A 19,212-nucleotide genomic window follows, 5' to 3' on the forward strand; every position below is an offset into this window, starting at 1 on the left:
TCTCTCTCTCTCTCTCTCTCTCTCTCTCTCTCTCTCTCTCTCTCTCTCTCTCTCTCTCTCTCTTCTTCTTCTCCTGTTTAAGATTTTGAACGATCCCCCTCCTCCCAAAACCTCCCCCATGTTAAGAGTCGATGCTCGTCTCAATTTGAGCGATTTGTGTTCCTTGTGAGATGTTTGATTTGTCGTCTCCTGTGACAGCATCTCCAGGGATTAAAAACCCACCAGATATTAGTCCTGACAGCAGGGAGGAGTGATGACAATGATGGTCCTGATGTTTTACCTTCTCTCTCTCTCTGTGTGTCTTTTATACGCTCTCCTCAGATCTCACGGATCGGCCTGATCGTTCACAAAACCAAAACGCAGGATTTCCAGGTGTTGGCGGGCTCAGCAGGCTTCCTCATGGCCGCCTATAGCGTTGGTAAGAAGCCCTAAGACTGCACTAACGGTGCTGTTGTTCCTCACAGGAACACAAGGACACGTCCACATAATTCACAAATATCAAATTTTCTTTAACCGCTGGCTATCGGATGTCAGCATCTGTCCTTTCTACCCATAATCCCTTGCATTCTGCTGTCACTTCTTGTTGTTGTTTTCACGTTTCACTCACACTCCCGATATGAAGTTGCACAGGATTTCATGTCCGAGACATGTCCTCATTTTTTGATTGATTTCCTACTGTACCTCCTGTTAGCAGCTGTTATGGTTTCATTTCATTTTACTATAAAAATCAATTAGCGAAGGCGTGGAAATGACTTGAAAGAATTAATTCATCACAAAGTACATTAAGTCAACTCTGATTAATTTGCCAAAGTTACATCATCATCGCGTCCGTGATGGGAGTAGGAACTGTTTTAAAAAAACAGACTTAATGAACGATGAATGATAATGAAACTCTACATGAGCTGTGGGGCTCGAAAATGAGCAAGTATTGACCTTGAAACAGAGAACATTGTGAATTTTTGCATGTTTTAGAGTTATATACATTAGTCAATGAAGAGATTTCAAAACATTTTATTACCACAAGAGAAAACACTTTAACGTGAGCCCAGTTCAGTGCCAGATAAATTCACTCTTCTGCCCCTCGTGGACTCGAGTTCAGCATTTTGCCCGTCGCCATCTTGTTTTTTGGCCCTCGCTATCTTGGTTTTCGTCTGTCGCCATCTTGTTTTTTGTAACCGGAGGTGACACGAGAGGATGGAGCTGTGTAAAATGAAACACTGGATAAGAGATTTTTTTTGCCGACCAAAATAAGAAGACTTGAAACTAGAGATTGAGACCATAAACTCATGTTTACAATGTTTACTGAGGTAATAAATCAAGAGAGAAGAAGAGTCATTTTCTCATAGACTTCTATACAACCAGAGGAGTCGCCCCCTGGTGGTCATTAGAGAGAATGCTGGTTTAAGGAACTTCAGCATTGGCTTCATTGTGAAATAATGAAAACAGAGTCTGATATTTTTCTATTTCTCACAACTCGAGTGTCTGAATGTCCCAACCGTAACATAATCACAGGCTGGAAACACCGGAGACACGCATACCTTCAGCAATCTCACCAGCAACCTCTCTTCCTTTCAGAAATTAAGGACTGTTGAGTGTTTTTTCTCATCCTGCGAGGAAGCGTGCAATCTTTCATTTGTTAAAGTTGCAGCAAATCAAAAATTCATCAGCATCCTTTTGGCAGCAGCTGCCTTCTTATGAATGTCCGCCACGTACCGTGTACTGTAAGCCTGGATTAGATAACACGTTAGGGGATAGGCATCAATATGATGCTCAGGAACCTAATGAGTCATGTTCTCCCACTGCCAGCCCTGCACCACACACACACACACACTTTCACAGTTCTCTGATCTTTGCTCCCGAACATGTTCTCATCTCCATAACTGAAATATGGGAGTAATTGGCTGTGTGTGTGTGTGTGTGTGTGTGATGGACACAGGTAGCGCTGAGTGATTGATATGATAATGTGTCCACGGTGAGCGTGTGTTTAAAGTCTTGTTATCTGAATTAATTTCTCTCAACACCCCCAACAGTAAAGCTGAAGCCCTGTCAGTCAAACCCTCGTAGAGCATCACAACAAAGAGCCGAACACTCTACTTCACTTGTGTTTTGCAGGTTGTCGAAGGTAGAGTCTCAGTATTGAGCCAAAATCTCACGATGTTCCCATTTCTCCGACAGAAATGAGTCTGTTGGTGTCGTTATAGTGCAAGAACGTGTTTTTATCTTTAATGAAATTGTGCTTTGTGTAGCGGTTGTGCATGTTTTTGCATAAGCTTGTTGTAGGGAAAACTGCTGGTAAACCACATGAACACATATTACTCTTTAAAAAAAAAAAAAAAAAGAAGATGAAAACCTCAAAAAGAACCTAACCATATATCATAGATGGTTAGATTGTCAAGCGAATTGTTTTGTTTCCTGTTCACGACCTCGACTTCTTCTTCTTCTACTCCGTTTACTGGCAGATTACAGCCAAACGTAGCAGACAGCGCCAACTTCTGACCAAACTACGCTGTAGCAGAGTTTATTCGCTCCAAACCAGTTGATGGAATTGGCCTAATTCGCATTTCTGTTTTGCTACATTTAAAAAATTCACTTAAAATTCACCTCGCAATTGACGTAAACACAGCTAATATTGAGTTAAGTCAACGAAGCGAAGAGAATCTCTGGAAACACACAGAGGGAGAGTGAGTCTGTTCAGATCTTTAAAGATAATAGCTGTTTGCTGCTAAATGAATGCTCTGAATATCGTATGTTGCTCCTTTAACTCGTTTCCCCCTGCCTCTAGTCTTTATGCTAAGCTAAGCTAATGGCCTTACAGCGTGACATACATAACATGACATGAGACTGGTTTAGATTTTCACATTTCCAATCATGTTGAAATGTAAATATTTATTGCGTCTCTCAACTCAAAGATCTAACAAAGAAAAATAGGCAATATCTTTTTCTTTAGGTGGAGGAAAGTGTGAATTAATTGATGATAATTATATCGTTAGGATGAAAGTGTTGTTGGGCAGAGATCTGTTTCAGTCCATTCTGGCACTCACATCTCCACAATCCTGGACATTTAGAATCTGGTTCTGCCTCTTTTGCCAGCCTTTGGTGTCTTTTCTTCGCGAGCCGTCGCTCACGGTGCAGCTTCGCCCGTCAGTCAGCAGCGTTTGGTAAGCTGCTGTCAGCGGCGCGATCCGAGCGGCGGCGAGCCAACACAAACATAATTTTCAGACAGAAAATCCGCCCATCAGCAGCCGCCGGCTCGTCTATCCACAACAACAACAACAACTTCAAGGCCGCGGACGGAGCCAGCTCTCTGCTTCCCTCCTCCACCAGACGCAGGCAATGAGATGTCACACTGGAAGGCCATCCTATCTAGCTGCCTTGGATGATGTGTGTATCTAGCTATGTGTATAAATTTTAAAAAATGACATCATACTGAATGAACGGCGTACCGATCTGTCAGGAGAGAAAAAGATAGAAGGCTGGCTTTATACCTCAAAAAACATTGCTAGTGAATCATTTATGTCTGTGTGTTGACAACACAGCTGTAAAACCAGGAGAGTGATGGATGGCTTCATTTAAGAGGGAAATATGTTCTGCTTGGTTTTATCTCCAGTTGTTTGAACACTGAATTCTGTCCACACGTTCGACTTCTCGGGCAGCTCAAGCTCAAGTGCTTCTTGTACTTAGCATGCCGTGATGCATGCTAATGCTTTAACACACTGTGCATGAGTGGTGGAAGGAGCTTTTTAATATTCTAAACATATAAGCGCTGAGTTGAGTGATTGCTCACAGTAAGCTGATCAAATGTGATTTATCCGGCCACCTTCCTTCAACTTAACGTGGGTATGAAACCAGATTGGAACGGCTGGTTGTAAGTGCAACCCTTAAAAGCTGGAGCAGGTTTTTTTTTGTTTTTTTTGTTTTTTTTGCAGAAATGTGGAATTTGCTAACCACAAATCCTGTGGGATCCCTTTAGTCAACGTATATCCTAATGGTAATGATATCCTACTAAATGTTACATTTTTCGTGTGTTTTTCTACAAAAGCCAGCAACACAAAAGGTCTCGCATTATGTAGATTTTATTTATTTAATTTAATTGAATAGTTTAAAGCTACGGTAATCTTCTTCAAAAAGTTTTTTGTTGTATTTTTTTAAATGTACCATTACATCCTGACCAGGCGGTAACCTCCGGTTCTGCCGAGTGAAGTCAACGCTGAAGTGTCTTAAAGCTGCATTCTCTCTAGTGTCCACCAGGGGGCGACTCCTCTGGTTGTATAGAAGTCTATGAGAAAATGACTCTACTTCTCTCTTGATTTATTACCTCAGTAAACATTGTAAACATGAGTTTATGGTCTCAATCTCTAGTTTCAAGTCTTCTTCAATACAGCATGATGTTCATTTAGTACATTATGGTCCATTTGGAGTCAAACAGACCATAAAGCAGGGGATGCTTTAGGGCGGGGCTTACTGTGATTGACAGGTCACTACCAGAGACGTATACGGTGTCTCTACGTCACTCCTCCGCATTCCAAATATGGTCACTTCTGTTCATTGGAAGGAAGAAAAACCGACATGGCGACGGCCGTAATCCAAGATGGCCACGGCGAAATCACCGAAATCGAGGCTTCTAAACGGCCTTCCACAAACCAATGGCGACCTGACGATGACTACGTCCACTTCTTATATACTGTCTATGGTTTAAGTGAAATATCTCAAATGTTGTCCAACACTTTGGTTTATGACTGAACCAATGACCATCGGCCTCCGCTGTACTGTGCTGCTGAACTACGATGGTGAACATCGTAAACATTATTCCTGCTAAATTCAGTCATTGTAAACATGTTAGCACGGCGAAGTTAGCTCAGGCCTCATGGAGACGCTAGACTGGCTGTTGAGACATAGTTTGGTTTTTTCTTTTATTCCTTTTTTTTTTTTTATTGAGACACGTTCTATTAGAAGGAAAGGATGTGGTGGCTCAAAAGGTCAAGAACGTTTCTCATTGTTTCACAGTAAATTATTGTATGAAAAAGAAAAACAACTCTATACGTTATGAATCCGTCAGCTCTCGATTGTGATCCGGGTGTCTAGGTGCGGTTGGCGGAGTGTGCGCGCTGGCCAACGTGCTGGGCCGGGAGTTGTGTGAGTTGGAGAGCCTGTGTGTGTCCGGTCGCTGGGAGGAAGCCAGAGGCCTGCAGCAGCGCCTCATCGAGCCCAACGCCGCCGTGAGTACCATCTGCTGCGCGGTGGACGCTTTTATCCGCCGCACACGCACACACACACACACACGCACAACAGAACAAACTCTCACAAGTAATGACAGACTGGAGGTTTAGTCACATCTCTCAGAACTGATCTGGAGTTTATTGGCTGCTTTTATGACGTTTAAGTTGTGCATAATATAACGTCAACTCTTTAAAGTCAAAATGAAATATCTGCTCTAGGATCTGCTGAGAATATGATGGATAGCACAAAATGTTCATTTTAAAAGGAGAGTTAGTACTGGAGCTGAATTGTTTTTTTTATAACAAACTTAACAAGATCTTGTAATTCTTACAAGCGGGTAAAAGTTTATTTCAAGATGATGTGTTGAGTTAACTTCACTTAACAAAGTTATACGAGAGAGTTGTGTGTTCTCAGGGTGAGATGGTTGAGAAAACGACACTGAATGATATGCTCCAGGCTTCAGATGTGTCTGTTAATGTTTGTTAAATGTTGCTGCTCTAACGGCACCAACCTACCACTCAAACTCCTCGACACGCCGCATCGCGAATATCAGGCTTCGCTCTCGTAGGAAGTGACACGTGATCCGGATGCAGCTCTGCAGCCAAATATCGATCACAAATACAGTAAACGTGTCTGCTTTTTAACTGTCAGTATTGATAAAGCTTTGAACCCACACGGCAGATGGGGGGGGGGTTGTTGTACGGGGAGACTGATTGGAGCTCTGTGTTGCTAGGTGACCAGGAAGTTGGGAGTTCCCGCCCTCAAGCAGGCGATGGAGTGGTTCGGTTTCCACGGCGGCGCCTGTCGATCGCCTCTTCAGCCGCTCACGGAGGCCGAGACTCAGCAGCTGAGGCGGGACTTTTCCTCCAACGGCTGGCTGTGAGGTGACACGGGCAGGGTGTGTGTGTGTGTGTGTGTGGGTGTGTTTTCACTTTACCTGGAAACACTTAAGCTGTTCAGTCCATACACAGTGTGAAATGACACGCTGGGGGAACACGGCAAAAAAATACATCTGTTGTTGACTCAAATCTAATCAAATGGGTTCAAATATATACAGTATATATATATATATATATAGTTATAGATTTGTTCCTAAATCATTTATGTTGATTGTTTTGTTTCACAAAAAAAATAATTCCGAAGTGAAAAAAAAGTCCAACATTTAAGTCGTAAATGTACAAATTTAAAAAAAAAAATTCACAGCAATGTCCAGATGCTTATGATAAAATGGAGATTCTGGGCTGAAATCACAAGTATTCCCTTCTTGCTAAACACGATTGCAAAGTGTAATTTGAATAGGTCGTCCACTGCAGACATAGTACACGGCAAGCAACGATGGCATGAAGTCATGAGGTCGATCCAACCTTGCAAAGTGAAGCGATGTGGTTCCTTTACAAAAACAAACACTTTTTTAGAGTTGGTTATCTTTCTCGTAAAAGTGTGACTTTAAAAGGACGGAAAAAAAACAGAGATCAGAGAACATGTGATTCAACAAAGCCAATCAGATGTGGCTCCCCTTCCTATGTCACATGACCATATTTTGCTCACAAGCCAATCGGAGCGGACGAGGCTTTTTCAGGAGAGGGCTCTTAAAGAGACAGGCGCTAAAACGGAGCGTTTCAGATCGAGATTGAATTCCGGTATATTCAGACGGACAGTATGAGAAAAATAAAGTGTTTGTTGATTATTGAAGCATGTAAACATGTTGAATTAGAAACTCAAAATTCAAGTATGAACCTGCATATGAGCATGATATGTCTCCTTTAATCTCAGAGAAGTTTATTTCTCACAAATTTATGATTTTTTTTGTACAATTTTATTCTTGGAAATTCTGATCATTTTATGTCCATGCACTTGTTTCAACAATAAAATGGCATTTCACTTCAATATTAACTGTTTTCATTTAATTTTAACTGTGAAGAAAAAACAGTTTGTTTCCAAATCGTTCTTCTTTATGCAGACAGATTGGTGTTTTAGTTCAATGGCCTTTTTTGATGTGCAGTTTTGTGCCTTGCAAAAAGTTTACAATGATTTTTGAAGCGTAAATACAATCGGCAGAAGTAAAAAGCTAACGTTACTGCTAGCTAACGGCGGCTAGCAGCTAACGGAGGTAACAGTGTTGACAGAGCTGTAACCTGGGGGAGGGTTGGTGGTAAACATGAGTTTATGGTCTCAATCTCTAGTTTCAAGTCTTCTTCAACACAGCATGATGTTCATTTAGTACATTATGGTCCATTTAGAGTCAAACAGACCATAAAGCAGGGGATGATTTAGGGGCGGGGCTACCGTGATTGACAGGTCGCTGCCGCTACCAGAGACGTCGGTATATCACACTGAATGATTTATCTTAACACACAGTGTGACAGGTGTACTGTTGTAATTTGCTCACACGGTGCAGCGAAAGGTGTATGTAGTGCATTCATCTTACGTCTCTTCTGACCCCAGATAAAGGCAGAAAGTATGAAACACTTAGTAACAGATGAGGAGCTAACACTTGAGTCAGAGGAGCTGAAACCACCTCTTTGAGTGTTTTCCTATAAAGATGGTTGGCTCCACTGATTCGTTTATCTCTAATTGTCTGTTTATTTACATGTTTATTTGAATGTTTCCACTGGTAGATTCAAAGATCTCAGATCAGCCGGAGTTCAGTAGGAGGCATGACTGAAGGTCGCGAACACATTGTGTGCCAGAATAAACTGTCGGAGCACTCTCAGATGTGGAAAAAGTTAAAAGCCGCAATTACGGCGGTAATTAACTCCGAGTGTAGCCATGGCAATGAGAGCCTTCGGCTTCTTTTTCTTTTTTTTAACAGAACAGTTTCTTTGCTTTTATCTAAATCTGTGACTCCAATTAGCACCTTTTTTTTGGCGAAAAAACCCACTTCCTGGACCCTAAAGAAAGGGAGCATTGTGAGTGCAGGAGGGAAAGCCCTCATTACAATCAGTATGAGATCGACAAAGGACAATTACAGCCTTCAGTGTGGAATGTTCCGTGATTAAATATATTTAGAAATCCGTGTTTGAATACGGGCTCCTTCGCTGCGGCAGACCTTTCTGACTGCGGACGTTTTGATTTGTGAAATGTTCTAAACATCGACTGCATCATCGGCCACAGCTGTCGTTGAGGACCCTCAAGTTATGTCTGCATTTTGGGGGATGTGGAGGTTTTTGCAACTTGTTACTATGCGTAAGTTTCAATTTTTGTGGAAATATGTGGAATAATTTTCAGTAACTGCATCAGCCTTATTCAGGAACATTGGCCTTGGCTGCAGTACTTCATTCACTGTGGTGCATAATGCCTTTTGACCATGTATTGATTTGTTGGGTCCAGCTTAAAGATAATCGTTTCAGGTGCCATATTCGGTTAATAAGATACGATTAATTGTGTGCAATAGATTGCAATATTTACTAGGTCTTCAGTGGCTTACCTTCTTTGATTCCATGCACACATTTTTGGTAAAATCTGCATTAAAACATTGGATTATTTTGTCAACTTTTTAAGAAATGATCAAATAATATAAGCATAATATAACGCCTTCCTGTTGAGGCGTTTTTCTTTCTTTAATCAAGTCGTTTAGGGATTTGTTTCGATTGTGTGAAAAGTAGACGCCTCCACCTTCCTCACCCACCGATAAGATCAGAGGAGGATGACGAAGGAGGGATATGTAAATTAATTCACAACCAAATACTTTTGGTAACAAACGTTTTTGAATGTTCTGTAAAAACCCCAAACTGAATCAAACCAGAGCAAAAGAGTTTGATGATTCTCTGTGTGTCTGTAGAACCATTATAATCAAATATAACATATAGCATACTGTGCAGTGGTGCTTTGAGTTCATTAGTTCCACCTGGACTTTTAGAGGATGAAAGAATATATTCAAGACTTTGGTCATAAACTTCCTTTTTTTTTAAAAAATAGCTTTGAACTTTTTTGCGTTTAAAAGACATTCCTCTCACAAGTTTATCTTAATTCATCTATTTGGGAGCATCGCTGCGATACAAAAGGCTTTGACTCGGTGCAGCGGTGACAGTGATGAGGCCTCTCTCCAAGGATTTCTGATACGAATGAGGTGAATTCTCTTCATTCACTCGTTTGTAAAGCCTCCTCTCCGAGGGCGCTCACGTTGCTTCAAGATTTCTTTGCTTTTTGTTTTATTTTTTGGAATACCTGTATAAATGTGTTTCTATGGCTGCTAAACCTAAATGCTCTAGGAGGGAAGGAGCATGGAGAGGTTAAACCTAAATAGTTTAGCAGCCAAAGAGAAATACACTTCCTTTCAGAGACAGAAAAGGAGAAGAGAATTTATTTTTTGACCTTCTGTTCATTTTTCTAATTTAGCTTTTCTTTCTCCTCACAGCTTGTATTCACTCAACTGCTGCGGAGTTGTTGACCTTACAGGTTCCCGCTGATCTTTAGAGACTTTTTCTTTAAATCAAATTTAAAAACGGTACTTTGACTTCATCTCTGTCTGAGCTGCGGTGTCTTCAGGCGGCCACACGGAGGCGACGCGCTCCACCGTGCTGCTCTGCGTCAAGGGCATTCCCTTTGATCTCAACGGACCGGGAGGCATGTGATGCCAACGTCCAGGTGGGCACACAGCAGCAGCGATGGTGGGGGGTGGGGGGGGGATAATGTGTAGATCTTGCTCCTGCTCCCTGGGGCGAGCGAGTGGCGAGTCAGCAGAAGCTGCCCTCAGCGCTGCAGAGTCACGGGGAGGAGGGGGGCGATGACATCAAGTCCAACCTCCACCCTCCATCCTCCGCACTTCATCATCCCTCCACACCTGACAGTTTGTCATTCGTCCCCCTCCCTCTTCCCTCCATCACGCTCTCTCTTACAGCTTCCTCTACCTCCTCTTCTTCTCTCTCTCCTCTCTCTCTGCATCCCAGTCCTCCAGGCGATGTGGTGACCTCTCTGTGTAGTGTAGCATATAATACCCAGTCCCTCTCTGTAGTGGCCCAGATTAAATCCAAGCCTAAAGATTCCAAGATTCCCCCACAACCCTCCCTTTTTGCCTTCCTCTCTCTCTCTCTCTCTCGCTCGCTCGCTCTCTCCAGAGACCACACTAAGCCAGATACATATAAAAATGTATGTTATATTTTCTGTGGCCTTTCACACATCTCAAGGCCTCTGAGCTTTATTGTGAGTAAAATGATGACAAACCGCCTCTGACTTTCTGAAGACAGACTTTCTGTCGGTGAAGTCTAAATGAAAGCATGCGGACATCGAGACATCACACCTATTTGTGACGGCTGAACATGTCGAGGAGAAGCTGCTCGTCTGGTTCTCAGATAGCATTTACTATGTCTGACAACAACAATGAAAGATATGGAAATGAGTTTTTATTTTCAACTGTGTGTGTATCTAAAGCCTGATGAATCTTCGTCCTCTGTGCCATATGAGGAAGATTGAAGATATCTAATAATTTCCCTATTTCCAAAATTATCCAAAACAACCGTTAAAAACGCCACCGTGAATGTTTACACATTAAACAGTGTTAGATTCAGCGAGCTTAGTGTGGATTTGATCTTATTTTCATGCAGTCCAGCTCAGACACACAGGGACATTAGAGGGAAGTCAGGAGAAGGAAACATGTCGAGCATTAAGGCCAGAGTGACGGTCAAACCGAGGGAGAAAAGAGAAGCTTTTAATGAAAAGGCAGAGGGCGGATTAGATTGAGGAGTGATGGTGGAAGTGGCAGATAAAAGGTAGGAAGAGAAACACAATGCATGTAGCATTTCTGGGCCACTTAACGGGCCAACTATAGAAAGGTAGAGGCTGAGCTTTCACAGTGACACTTGAGTCTTGAATGGAGCTTCACAGCTAGGTGCCGGTCCAATCAGAGAGCTACAGGGAGCAGCGAGAGACCGAGTTAGCGACAACCTGATAAACGGCTACTTAAACTGGGCGTTTGTAGACCTAAATTGAAGCCTCATTTGAGCAGCTGCATGACCTATTTCTAGCCTCAAAAAGAAAATGTCCTCGGCAGCGTTTGTTCAAACGACCCATATTCTCGTTTACCCCGACAATAATGAATATTTGCTGTCCTATTTACAGGTGTGAGTTGTTTTATCACGTCGTCTCATCTGTTGAGAGCAAAAACTCAAGAGTTCCCACCTCCTCATGGAGGACGTCCAGAACAAATGTCCACTTCCCAATCCACACCTGCAGCGAACCAGCAATCAAACATCCATTTGTTCGGTATGTTCCACTCTTTTTCTCCACAGCAGAGCCTCTCTGTCCCACTGTAGTAGCTCTGAGTGTATTTAAGGATTGTAATAATTGTTTGCTAGGTAAATGGCGTTACTAAACTACGGTAAAATAAGTCAATGTTGACTTGGTTTCACTCTGGACACACACTGCGGTCTCCTGGGTGAAAGTCCTGTGTTTGTTTGATCTGTCCGACCTCCCTAAGTCGATGTTCTGACTCTTTATACCACTTCAGGTGCTCCGATTGTTGGAAGTCGAGTTGTTCCGATACCAATAACGTGTTGGATCTGATGTCATATCGTGTATCGGCTCATTTACGCTACACATGTTGATAATGTTACATTTGGAATCAACAAATCAAGTTGAAATCGGCAGGAGGAGAGCTAGTTACCGTTAGCTTTTAGCTGTTAGCAGCAAGTTCGAGCCAAAACACGACCAATTCTCAGCGCAGCGTGATTACACACAAAGTCAATGCAAAGACGCGAATGACGTAACGAGAATGAGGCAAGTACGCAAAATTTGCCTCGTACGTGTTTTTAAATATTTCAACTTGTACATTTCCACCGTAGAAGATGCAGAGAGAGATGCTCCTCAACGCCAGTGGACTCAATAGATCAGAAGTCAGAGTGGCTACAGTAAGATCTCCACCATCACAGCCTCCACGTGTTTCTTTTATCTGAAGAGCAAACTCGTCTCACAAAAACCTGCTGGGATCCACTGAACACGGCAGATGGATGAGATGGATGTTGAGCATCAAATAGGATTTTTCCTTGTTGGGAGTCAAAATGTTGAATATGTAGATTGTGTCTTCACATCCCTCGATGCCCCCCCCCCTCTTTCGGGTCTGTTAGCTGAGCTCAAGTGTTATTCCTCCTCTCCAACATTAACACATGCGACTCCATCCCTCTCGCCCTCCTTCAATCTGCTCGCATGCTACTCTGTCTTTTTCCCGTCTGTGCCTGAAGCAGCTGCGGTGGCATGTTGAAATGTTTTAGAATATAACCGTAAAAATGAATGTGTCCTGGTCTTAAAATCTAGATGTGCGTTGATGACTTGCCTGAGGCAGAACTGTAATAAAGGCTCGACTTGATCATGTCGAGAGCAAAATGAGCCAGTGGATCAGAGCTCGCCTGAATTTTGAGGATTTTTAATCATATTTTCACAGTCGTATAAATGCAGTTATTCTCCATTCTTTTACTGCACACTACGTGAGAACGATAAGTGGTTCACGATGTTTAACACATACTTGGCTAATAAAGCAGATTCTGATTGACTTGGAGATATAGTTTATTTAAATCACCTGACTAATTAATTTCATTTAACCGCAGAACAGCATCTTGCTGGATTTTGATGTACTTGTATTGCTTTTGCGGAGCAAGAAATGTCGGCATTGTACGTTTTTCAAACCACGTTTTTTTGCATTCTGTGACATTTTCTGTTGAGCGACCGTCATCGAAAGTTAGGGTGTAAAATAACGAGACTCCACTGAGGGAGAGTGGAAGGGGTCAAAGAAACACAGGACTTTCCCCCGGGTGATCCCTGAACGTCTTCCTTGTGAAAACCAAAAGTAAACGTAGACTTAGCGCTTTTTACGTAATGTTTCGTAAGACAGCCAGCTGGCTAGGTGCGGTTGTTTTTTATTTTATTTTTTTAGATTTGTTACTTTGTTACATTGTTCCCGTTAAGTTGTATATGTTAAGTTGTTACGTTTTGTTGTTAAGTTTCGTTACATTGTTCAGTCACATTTTTTTGTTACGTGTTTTAGTTACACTTTTAATGCTTTTTTTTTACATTATAATATAATCATGTTTTTTTCCTACTAGTAGTTTTGTTGCCTAAACATCACAAATCTTTTCATAACGTCAACCACGTGGCACTCTGCGTTTCTGCAAGGGAGACACGAGGCTAACGTGAGATGTATTTTGGGTTCAGAAACGCTGACATTCAGTATATCCCGTGGTTTAAAGCAACGCATAATTCCAATATGTTTTTGTCTGGCAACTGCAAACACAGTGAGGCACAGTAAACCCAATCCCATGATTCCACATTTTTACTTGGCATTTTACCTGTATTTGATGATTAGCGGTGTGAGAGAGAGACAGAGAGAGAGAGATTTAATGTTCAATATTCCCGGAGAGAGACCGGGAATATTGAACATTAAATCCTGTGTGGTTGTATAGTTGGCGACCACTGACAAATCCAAAACACCAACAAACAAACGCCTCAATTTAAAACCCCTCAGAATAAAAAGAGCCTCTGAAACAAGGTTAGCAGCTCAGAAGCAGCTGATGTACGATATTTAATATGAAGAGGCCTCATCCTTGAGCTGCTGCAGCTCCGAGCAGAAGAGTAAAAGCTGCTGAAATTTTTATTTAATAGATGTAGATACCTATTATAAACCTCCCCCAACGCACTCATGTATGCATGTTCACACACACACACACACACACACACACACACACACACACACACACACACACACACAGCTCCCAAATGTGCAGTTGTGAGCGCTGGGAAGCCAAAGCAATTAAAAGCAGGCAAAATCTTTGTTGGGTGTGTGCTTCTTTCTTATATGTATGTGTGTGTGTATATGTATGTATGTGTGTGTGTATGTGTGTGTGTATATATGTATGTATGTGTGTATATATGTATGTATGTGTGTATATATGTATGTATGTATGTGTCTATATATGTATGTATGTGTCTATATATGTATATATGTATGTATGTGTCTATATATATATGTGTGTGTATATATGTATGTATGTATGTGTCTATATATGTATGTATGTGTCTATATATGTATATATGTATATATGTGTCTATATATATATGTGTGTGTATATATATATATGTATGTGTATGTGTATGTATATGTGTATATATATATGTGTGTGTATATATATATATATGTGTCTATATATATATGTGTGTGTGTATATATATATATGTATGTGTATGTATATGTGTATGTGTGTATATGTGTGTATGTATACGTGTATATGTGTGTATGTATACGTGTGTATGTGTGTATGTATACGTGTGTATGTATAAGTGTGTATGTATGTGTATGTATACGTGTGTATATACAGTATATATGTATATATATATATATATATATATATATATATGTGTATATATATATGTATATATATGTATATTTCTTTTTCTCGTGATGCTGCCGGTTTTTATTTCTTGCGTGTGCAGTGACGACGGTGCGTTTCCCCGCAGCGCCAGGCCTCCCTTATCAGTATGCCGCGTGCACTTCCTCTCTAAACATGGCCAAAGCTTTTGCGAGCCGTGAAGCTTCACTGATAAGATAACAGACAAAGCCTTCTCTCTTTGAGCAACGCGTGAAATAGAAAAAAATACAGGAGTTCTCTGCCCGTGGAATTCGATCGGGAAGAACAGCATGAAGAGCGAATCACATGCTCGGAAAATGAATGAGTCCGATCTGAACCGCGAGGTAACAGGCGAGTAAGGAAGTCAATTTTTAGTGAAGGAAACAAAAGAAAACACAGAGCTGAGACTTCTGGTGTGTGCTAGGTGAAGATGATCTGCAGAGCATATTTAAATACTTTGCCATGGCAACAGGCTCCATGATTAGGGGCAAACAGGCAAAACTGCTGCAGCACTCGGGATTGAGATGATACGAATTAAGGGAACTCTGGACTGTTGCCAAGGAGATGAAATAGGCGAAGGGGTTAGAGTCCAACCTAAACACACCTTAAAGCTATTTTAGTGACAGCAGAGTGGGTGGGGGGAGGACGGGGGAGGGGAGAGGAGGAGGAGGGGGGTTTCTGACAGCCGAGCTCCACAAATAATCGCCAGACCTGCCGAGAAGTGTGATCAGAGTTCAAAATCCTTCTCCGTGTGTGTGTGTGTGTGTGTGTGTGTGCAGACTTGTGCGGCTTTCATTGTTCTCCGTTTTCAGTGTTTCACGTCTCTCACACCTCCGCTAAACACACACAAGAAAAAGAAGAAGCAGCTCGTAGTCCAGTTGAATTTCATGCATTTTCTTTATTGTTCCTCAGGGGATTCTTTTAAAAAGCCCAAATACCGCTTTTTTTTTTTTTTGCGTGACATCATCATCATCATCAGAAATAACAAAAGTGACATTGTGGCTTTGTGACAACAGGCCTCCAGGTTTTCAGTGTTCAGATGCTTAAAGGTGCAGAAACGGGGACGGACGCCCCCGGGTGAAACATACAAGTCAAGAGGGTTTTGCTCAAAGGGTCCCACATTATCTAGATTTCATTTACCGGAGTATTTCAGAGGATTCACGTTCTGGCATCAGTAGTTTAAAGCTACGGTTGGTAATCTTCTTCAGAAACGTTTTTGTTGTATTTGTTGTAAATGTGTCATCATATCCTGACCAGGAGGCAACCTCCGGTTCTGCCGAGTGAAGCTGATGCGGAAGAGTCTTAAAACTGCATTCTCACTAGTGTCCACCAGGGGGCGACTCCTCTGGTTGTATAGAAGTCTATGAGAAAATGACTTCTCTCTTGATTTATTACCTCAGTAAACATTGTAAACATGAGTTTATGGTCTCAATCTCTAGTTTCAAGTCTTCTTCAATACAGCATGATGTTCATTTAGTACATTATGGTCCATTTAGAGTCACACAGACCATAAAGCAGGGGATGCTTTAGGGCGGGGCTTACTGTGATTGACAGGTCTCAGAGACGTATACGACATCTCTACGTCACTCCACCACATTTTCCAAAATGGTAACTTCTGTTCATTGGTTGCAAAAAAAACTAAACGCTTCACTCTCATTGAAAAGAATTACAAAAAGCCGTCACAGGCTGCTAAAACTGTCTGTAGTTTGATTTATGCGCCATGCTAGGATCCTACGATTCCCATAATGCAACTCAATAGTGTCTTTCATTAGACCATCCCTGCCATCCCTCCACATTAAGTAGCACATGCCTTATGTTAAAAATGTGAACTATTCAAGCCTAAACTGAGCTAACCCCGATGACATCACTATGACATCATCAGGCTTATCATCCTCCAGAGCTGCATATTCCTCTTTATTCTGTCATTTGGAGCCATTTCAAAATAAAACTGCGACAACTAGATGATGCGGGACCCAGAACCATTTTCCATTTCTTCTCCTCCTGCCGTTAGAAAATCAAAATATTTCCTGAATAATTTGATCATTTTAAAAGCTTTAAAGTACACGTAGTGACATCCAGTGTGTTACTTTTTCCAGATATTTGAAATCAGCCGTTCTGCCTGAAGCTGAGCCCAAAGCAGACGAAGGCAGTGACTGTTTTCCACCAACACTGCTTTCTTTTACTTCATAAAGAAAGAACAGCGGCATTTAAGAAAAAGTTAATGAAACAGTCAGGCAGTATTGACAATACTTAAAGCACAGTAGAAGAAGGCTTTTGTTCAGGCACTTGTTAAACTCCCTCTGTGTCTCTTTTTTCTTTTAAAATTCCAATCATGATTCGCTCACTTGTTGAACAACAATTACAGAGACATGGAATGCTCTTTCCTTATTTTCTCAGTATAGTGGTGATTATGGTAATAAGTTTGGTTTGGGCCAAACATCTGTGTGTGTGTGTGTGTGTGTGTGTCTGTGTGTGTGAGAAAGAGTGTAAGAGGTGAACACGTAGGAACGAATGGAAATAATGGCACAGATTCCATCTCCAGTCCTCACACGTGAGTAGAATAAGCAACGCAAGTAAACATTTTCTCTTTACCTCTTGAAAAAAAATACGGAAAAATAATTTTACATGAAACTTAAGATTGTTAGATGAAAAAAACAACAACAACAACAACAACAGCCTCAATGACAAATCAAGACATGTTTTTTCTTTCAATAATCCATTTAAAAGGCATCGAGTCGTCTCCGATTGTTGGAAATCACTTCTGACAGAAGATTCACAGAAGACAGTTTAATTTGAAATCCTTGACGTTTGGCATCCTTCAGTGTTTCTGTTTCCAAATATTGATATTATTTGAGCCAAATATTTACTCTACCTTTGTTTAAACTTAAAGGAACCGTTGAGAGGATTGATACCTGTTTGATAGGCCCAAGAGGTGTTTAGCTTAGCTTAGCACAAAGCCTGGAAACGGAAGGAAACTGCTAGCATAGCATAGCTCTGGCTAATGTTTAAAAAAACTTTTCATCCACATGAAATTGATATCCGTCTTTTTGTTTTTGACGTTGGGGTAACACGATAAACAAGAGTTCCCTTAAAGGAGTAGTTCTGCATTTCCCAAAATGCAGTTCTTTGCTTTCTTTCTGCAAGTTAGAGGAAAAGAACGATGCTACACTCACCCGCAGGCAATCACAGGAGCTTAGCTTAGCACAAAGACATGAAGCAGCCGTTTCACCCTGTTTCCACTTTTCATGCTAAGCTAAGCTAATTTCCTGCTGGCTGTAGCTTCATATTTAATGTGCAGACCTGAGAGTGGTTTCGACAGTCTAATCCGTGGTTACACACGTCTTTTCAATGCGACTTCTGTGATCCGATGCACCGGATCAGGACACTTCCTATCCGGATATTGATCAAAGGTCAAAGGAACGACTACTAATCTTTTACAATAAAAGTCCCAGATTGTTTTTTGCTTCTCCCTGCAGTATTAGTAGACCTGTTTTTATTGAAGAAAAGACACTGACAAGGCTCCGCTAATTCTGTGATAGATGCATTTTCCTTTAAATTCTCCACAATAAAAGCCCCTTCGTATTTAAACGGTTTTATTTCGAAGAAATAAAATCAGGAAATGAGTCTCAGCTGGGCTCCTGACCCGCTTTCCCTCCTCTCTTCCCTTTGCTCTCCGTGGGAGAGGAACTCCCACGTGGAAGGGGAAGATGATTAAATAATTTGTCCGGATCGTGTCCACATGCTCATCACCTCACTGAGATCTGAACTCATGAAGATCCTGACAGTTTTTACAGCTTCTGGCCGCGATGAACGTTGTTGTTTTGTTGATTGTTTAAAGAAAACATGCTTTTCCATCCCGCCGGCGGGTTTTGGTGTTGAGAGGGTTAACGGTGTGACCGGACGACATCAGTGCATTGTAAAGACGAGTGTAACCACGACCTCGCCAAGAAAGCATATTCCCCCGAACTCCGTCACTGTCCCTTTAAGCTAACATTAGACATCTTATTTCGGCACTTCATCCGTTATTCCAATGATCTCTGATATCTGTTCCTTCCTGAGGTAGACGGCCCGGTGTCTCTCGTGTGACACGCCAACGACACTTTGGATCATGAATATAAACTTGAGGCTTCTTCGTGCTCGTCTCCGGCGGTTGCTGATTGATAAAGTGTCTCAATGTTGAGCGTGAAAGAAGAGAAATCAAACTGACGGAGACATTCTCAGCCCTCTTGAGACCGGAGGTGGGAGGACATTAGTGAATTCTGTTTTAGAGACTCATCACAGTCAAACATGAAATCAAGACAGCGTCACTCCATTATTTTTATGTTAATGTCAAACGGCAACTCTTCAAGTTGAGATGGTAAAGTGTGGGTTTTAAAGGGTTTCGTGATCCCCAACTCGTGAGATCAGTTTGAAGGAACATTGAGTTCCATCAGGAACAATATAAAAAATCACTAGAAACAAAAGTCACAAGGTTTTTGACAGTGTCCAAGACCGACAGCTCTGACAGCCCCCCCCCCCCCATCTGAAATCCACCTCAGCTAAAGGCAACAGCCAGCTCCATTTACATCGTCTCTGTTTCGTATCCCAGAGCCAATTAAAAGGTGTGAGATGCCTCCATCAGTTCCGTTTTCCATGTCGCTGTCAAAACGCGCCCCCCCCCCCC

The 19,212-nt window shown here is 41.7% G+C and overlaps 1 protein-coding gene across 1 annotated transcript in view; it reads left to right on the forward strand.

Moving 5' to 3' along the window:
* The window catches only part of hoga1 (4-hydroxy-2-oxoglutarate aldolase 1), a 14,722-nt gene extending 7,618 nt beyond the window's left edge, over positions 1-7,104 (forward strand). The window contains exons 5-7 of the mRNA XM_031877138.1: positions 322-418; positions 5,083-5,216; positions 5,951-7,104. Coding sequence (XP_031732998.1) covers positions 322-418; positions 5,083-5,216; positions 5,951-6,100 — 381 coding nt within the window. The 3' untranslated portion in view covers positions 6,101-7,104. The remainder of the gene's footprint in view (positions 1-321; positions 419-5,082; positions 5,217-5,950) is intronic.
* The last annotated feature ends 12,108 nt before the right edge of the window (positions 7,105-19,212 follow it).

The sequence above is a fragment of the Anarrhichthys ocellatus genome, unplaced genomic scaffold, assembly GCF_004355925.1.
Source record: "Anarrhichthys ocellatus isolate YVR2014 unplaced genomic scaffold, GSC_Weel_1.0 scaffold126, whole genome shotgun sequence".
In the NCBI taxonomy this organism is placed as follows: Eukaryota; Metazoa; Chordata; class Actinopteri; order Perciformes; family Anarhichadidae; genus Anarrhichthys; species Anarrhichthys ocellatus.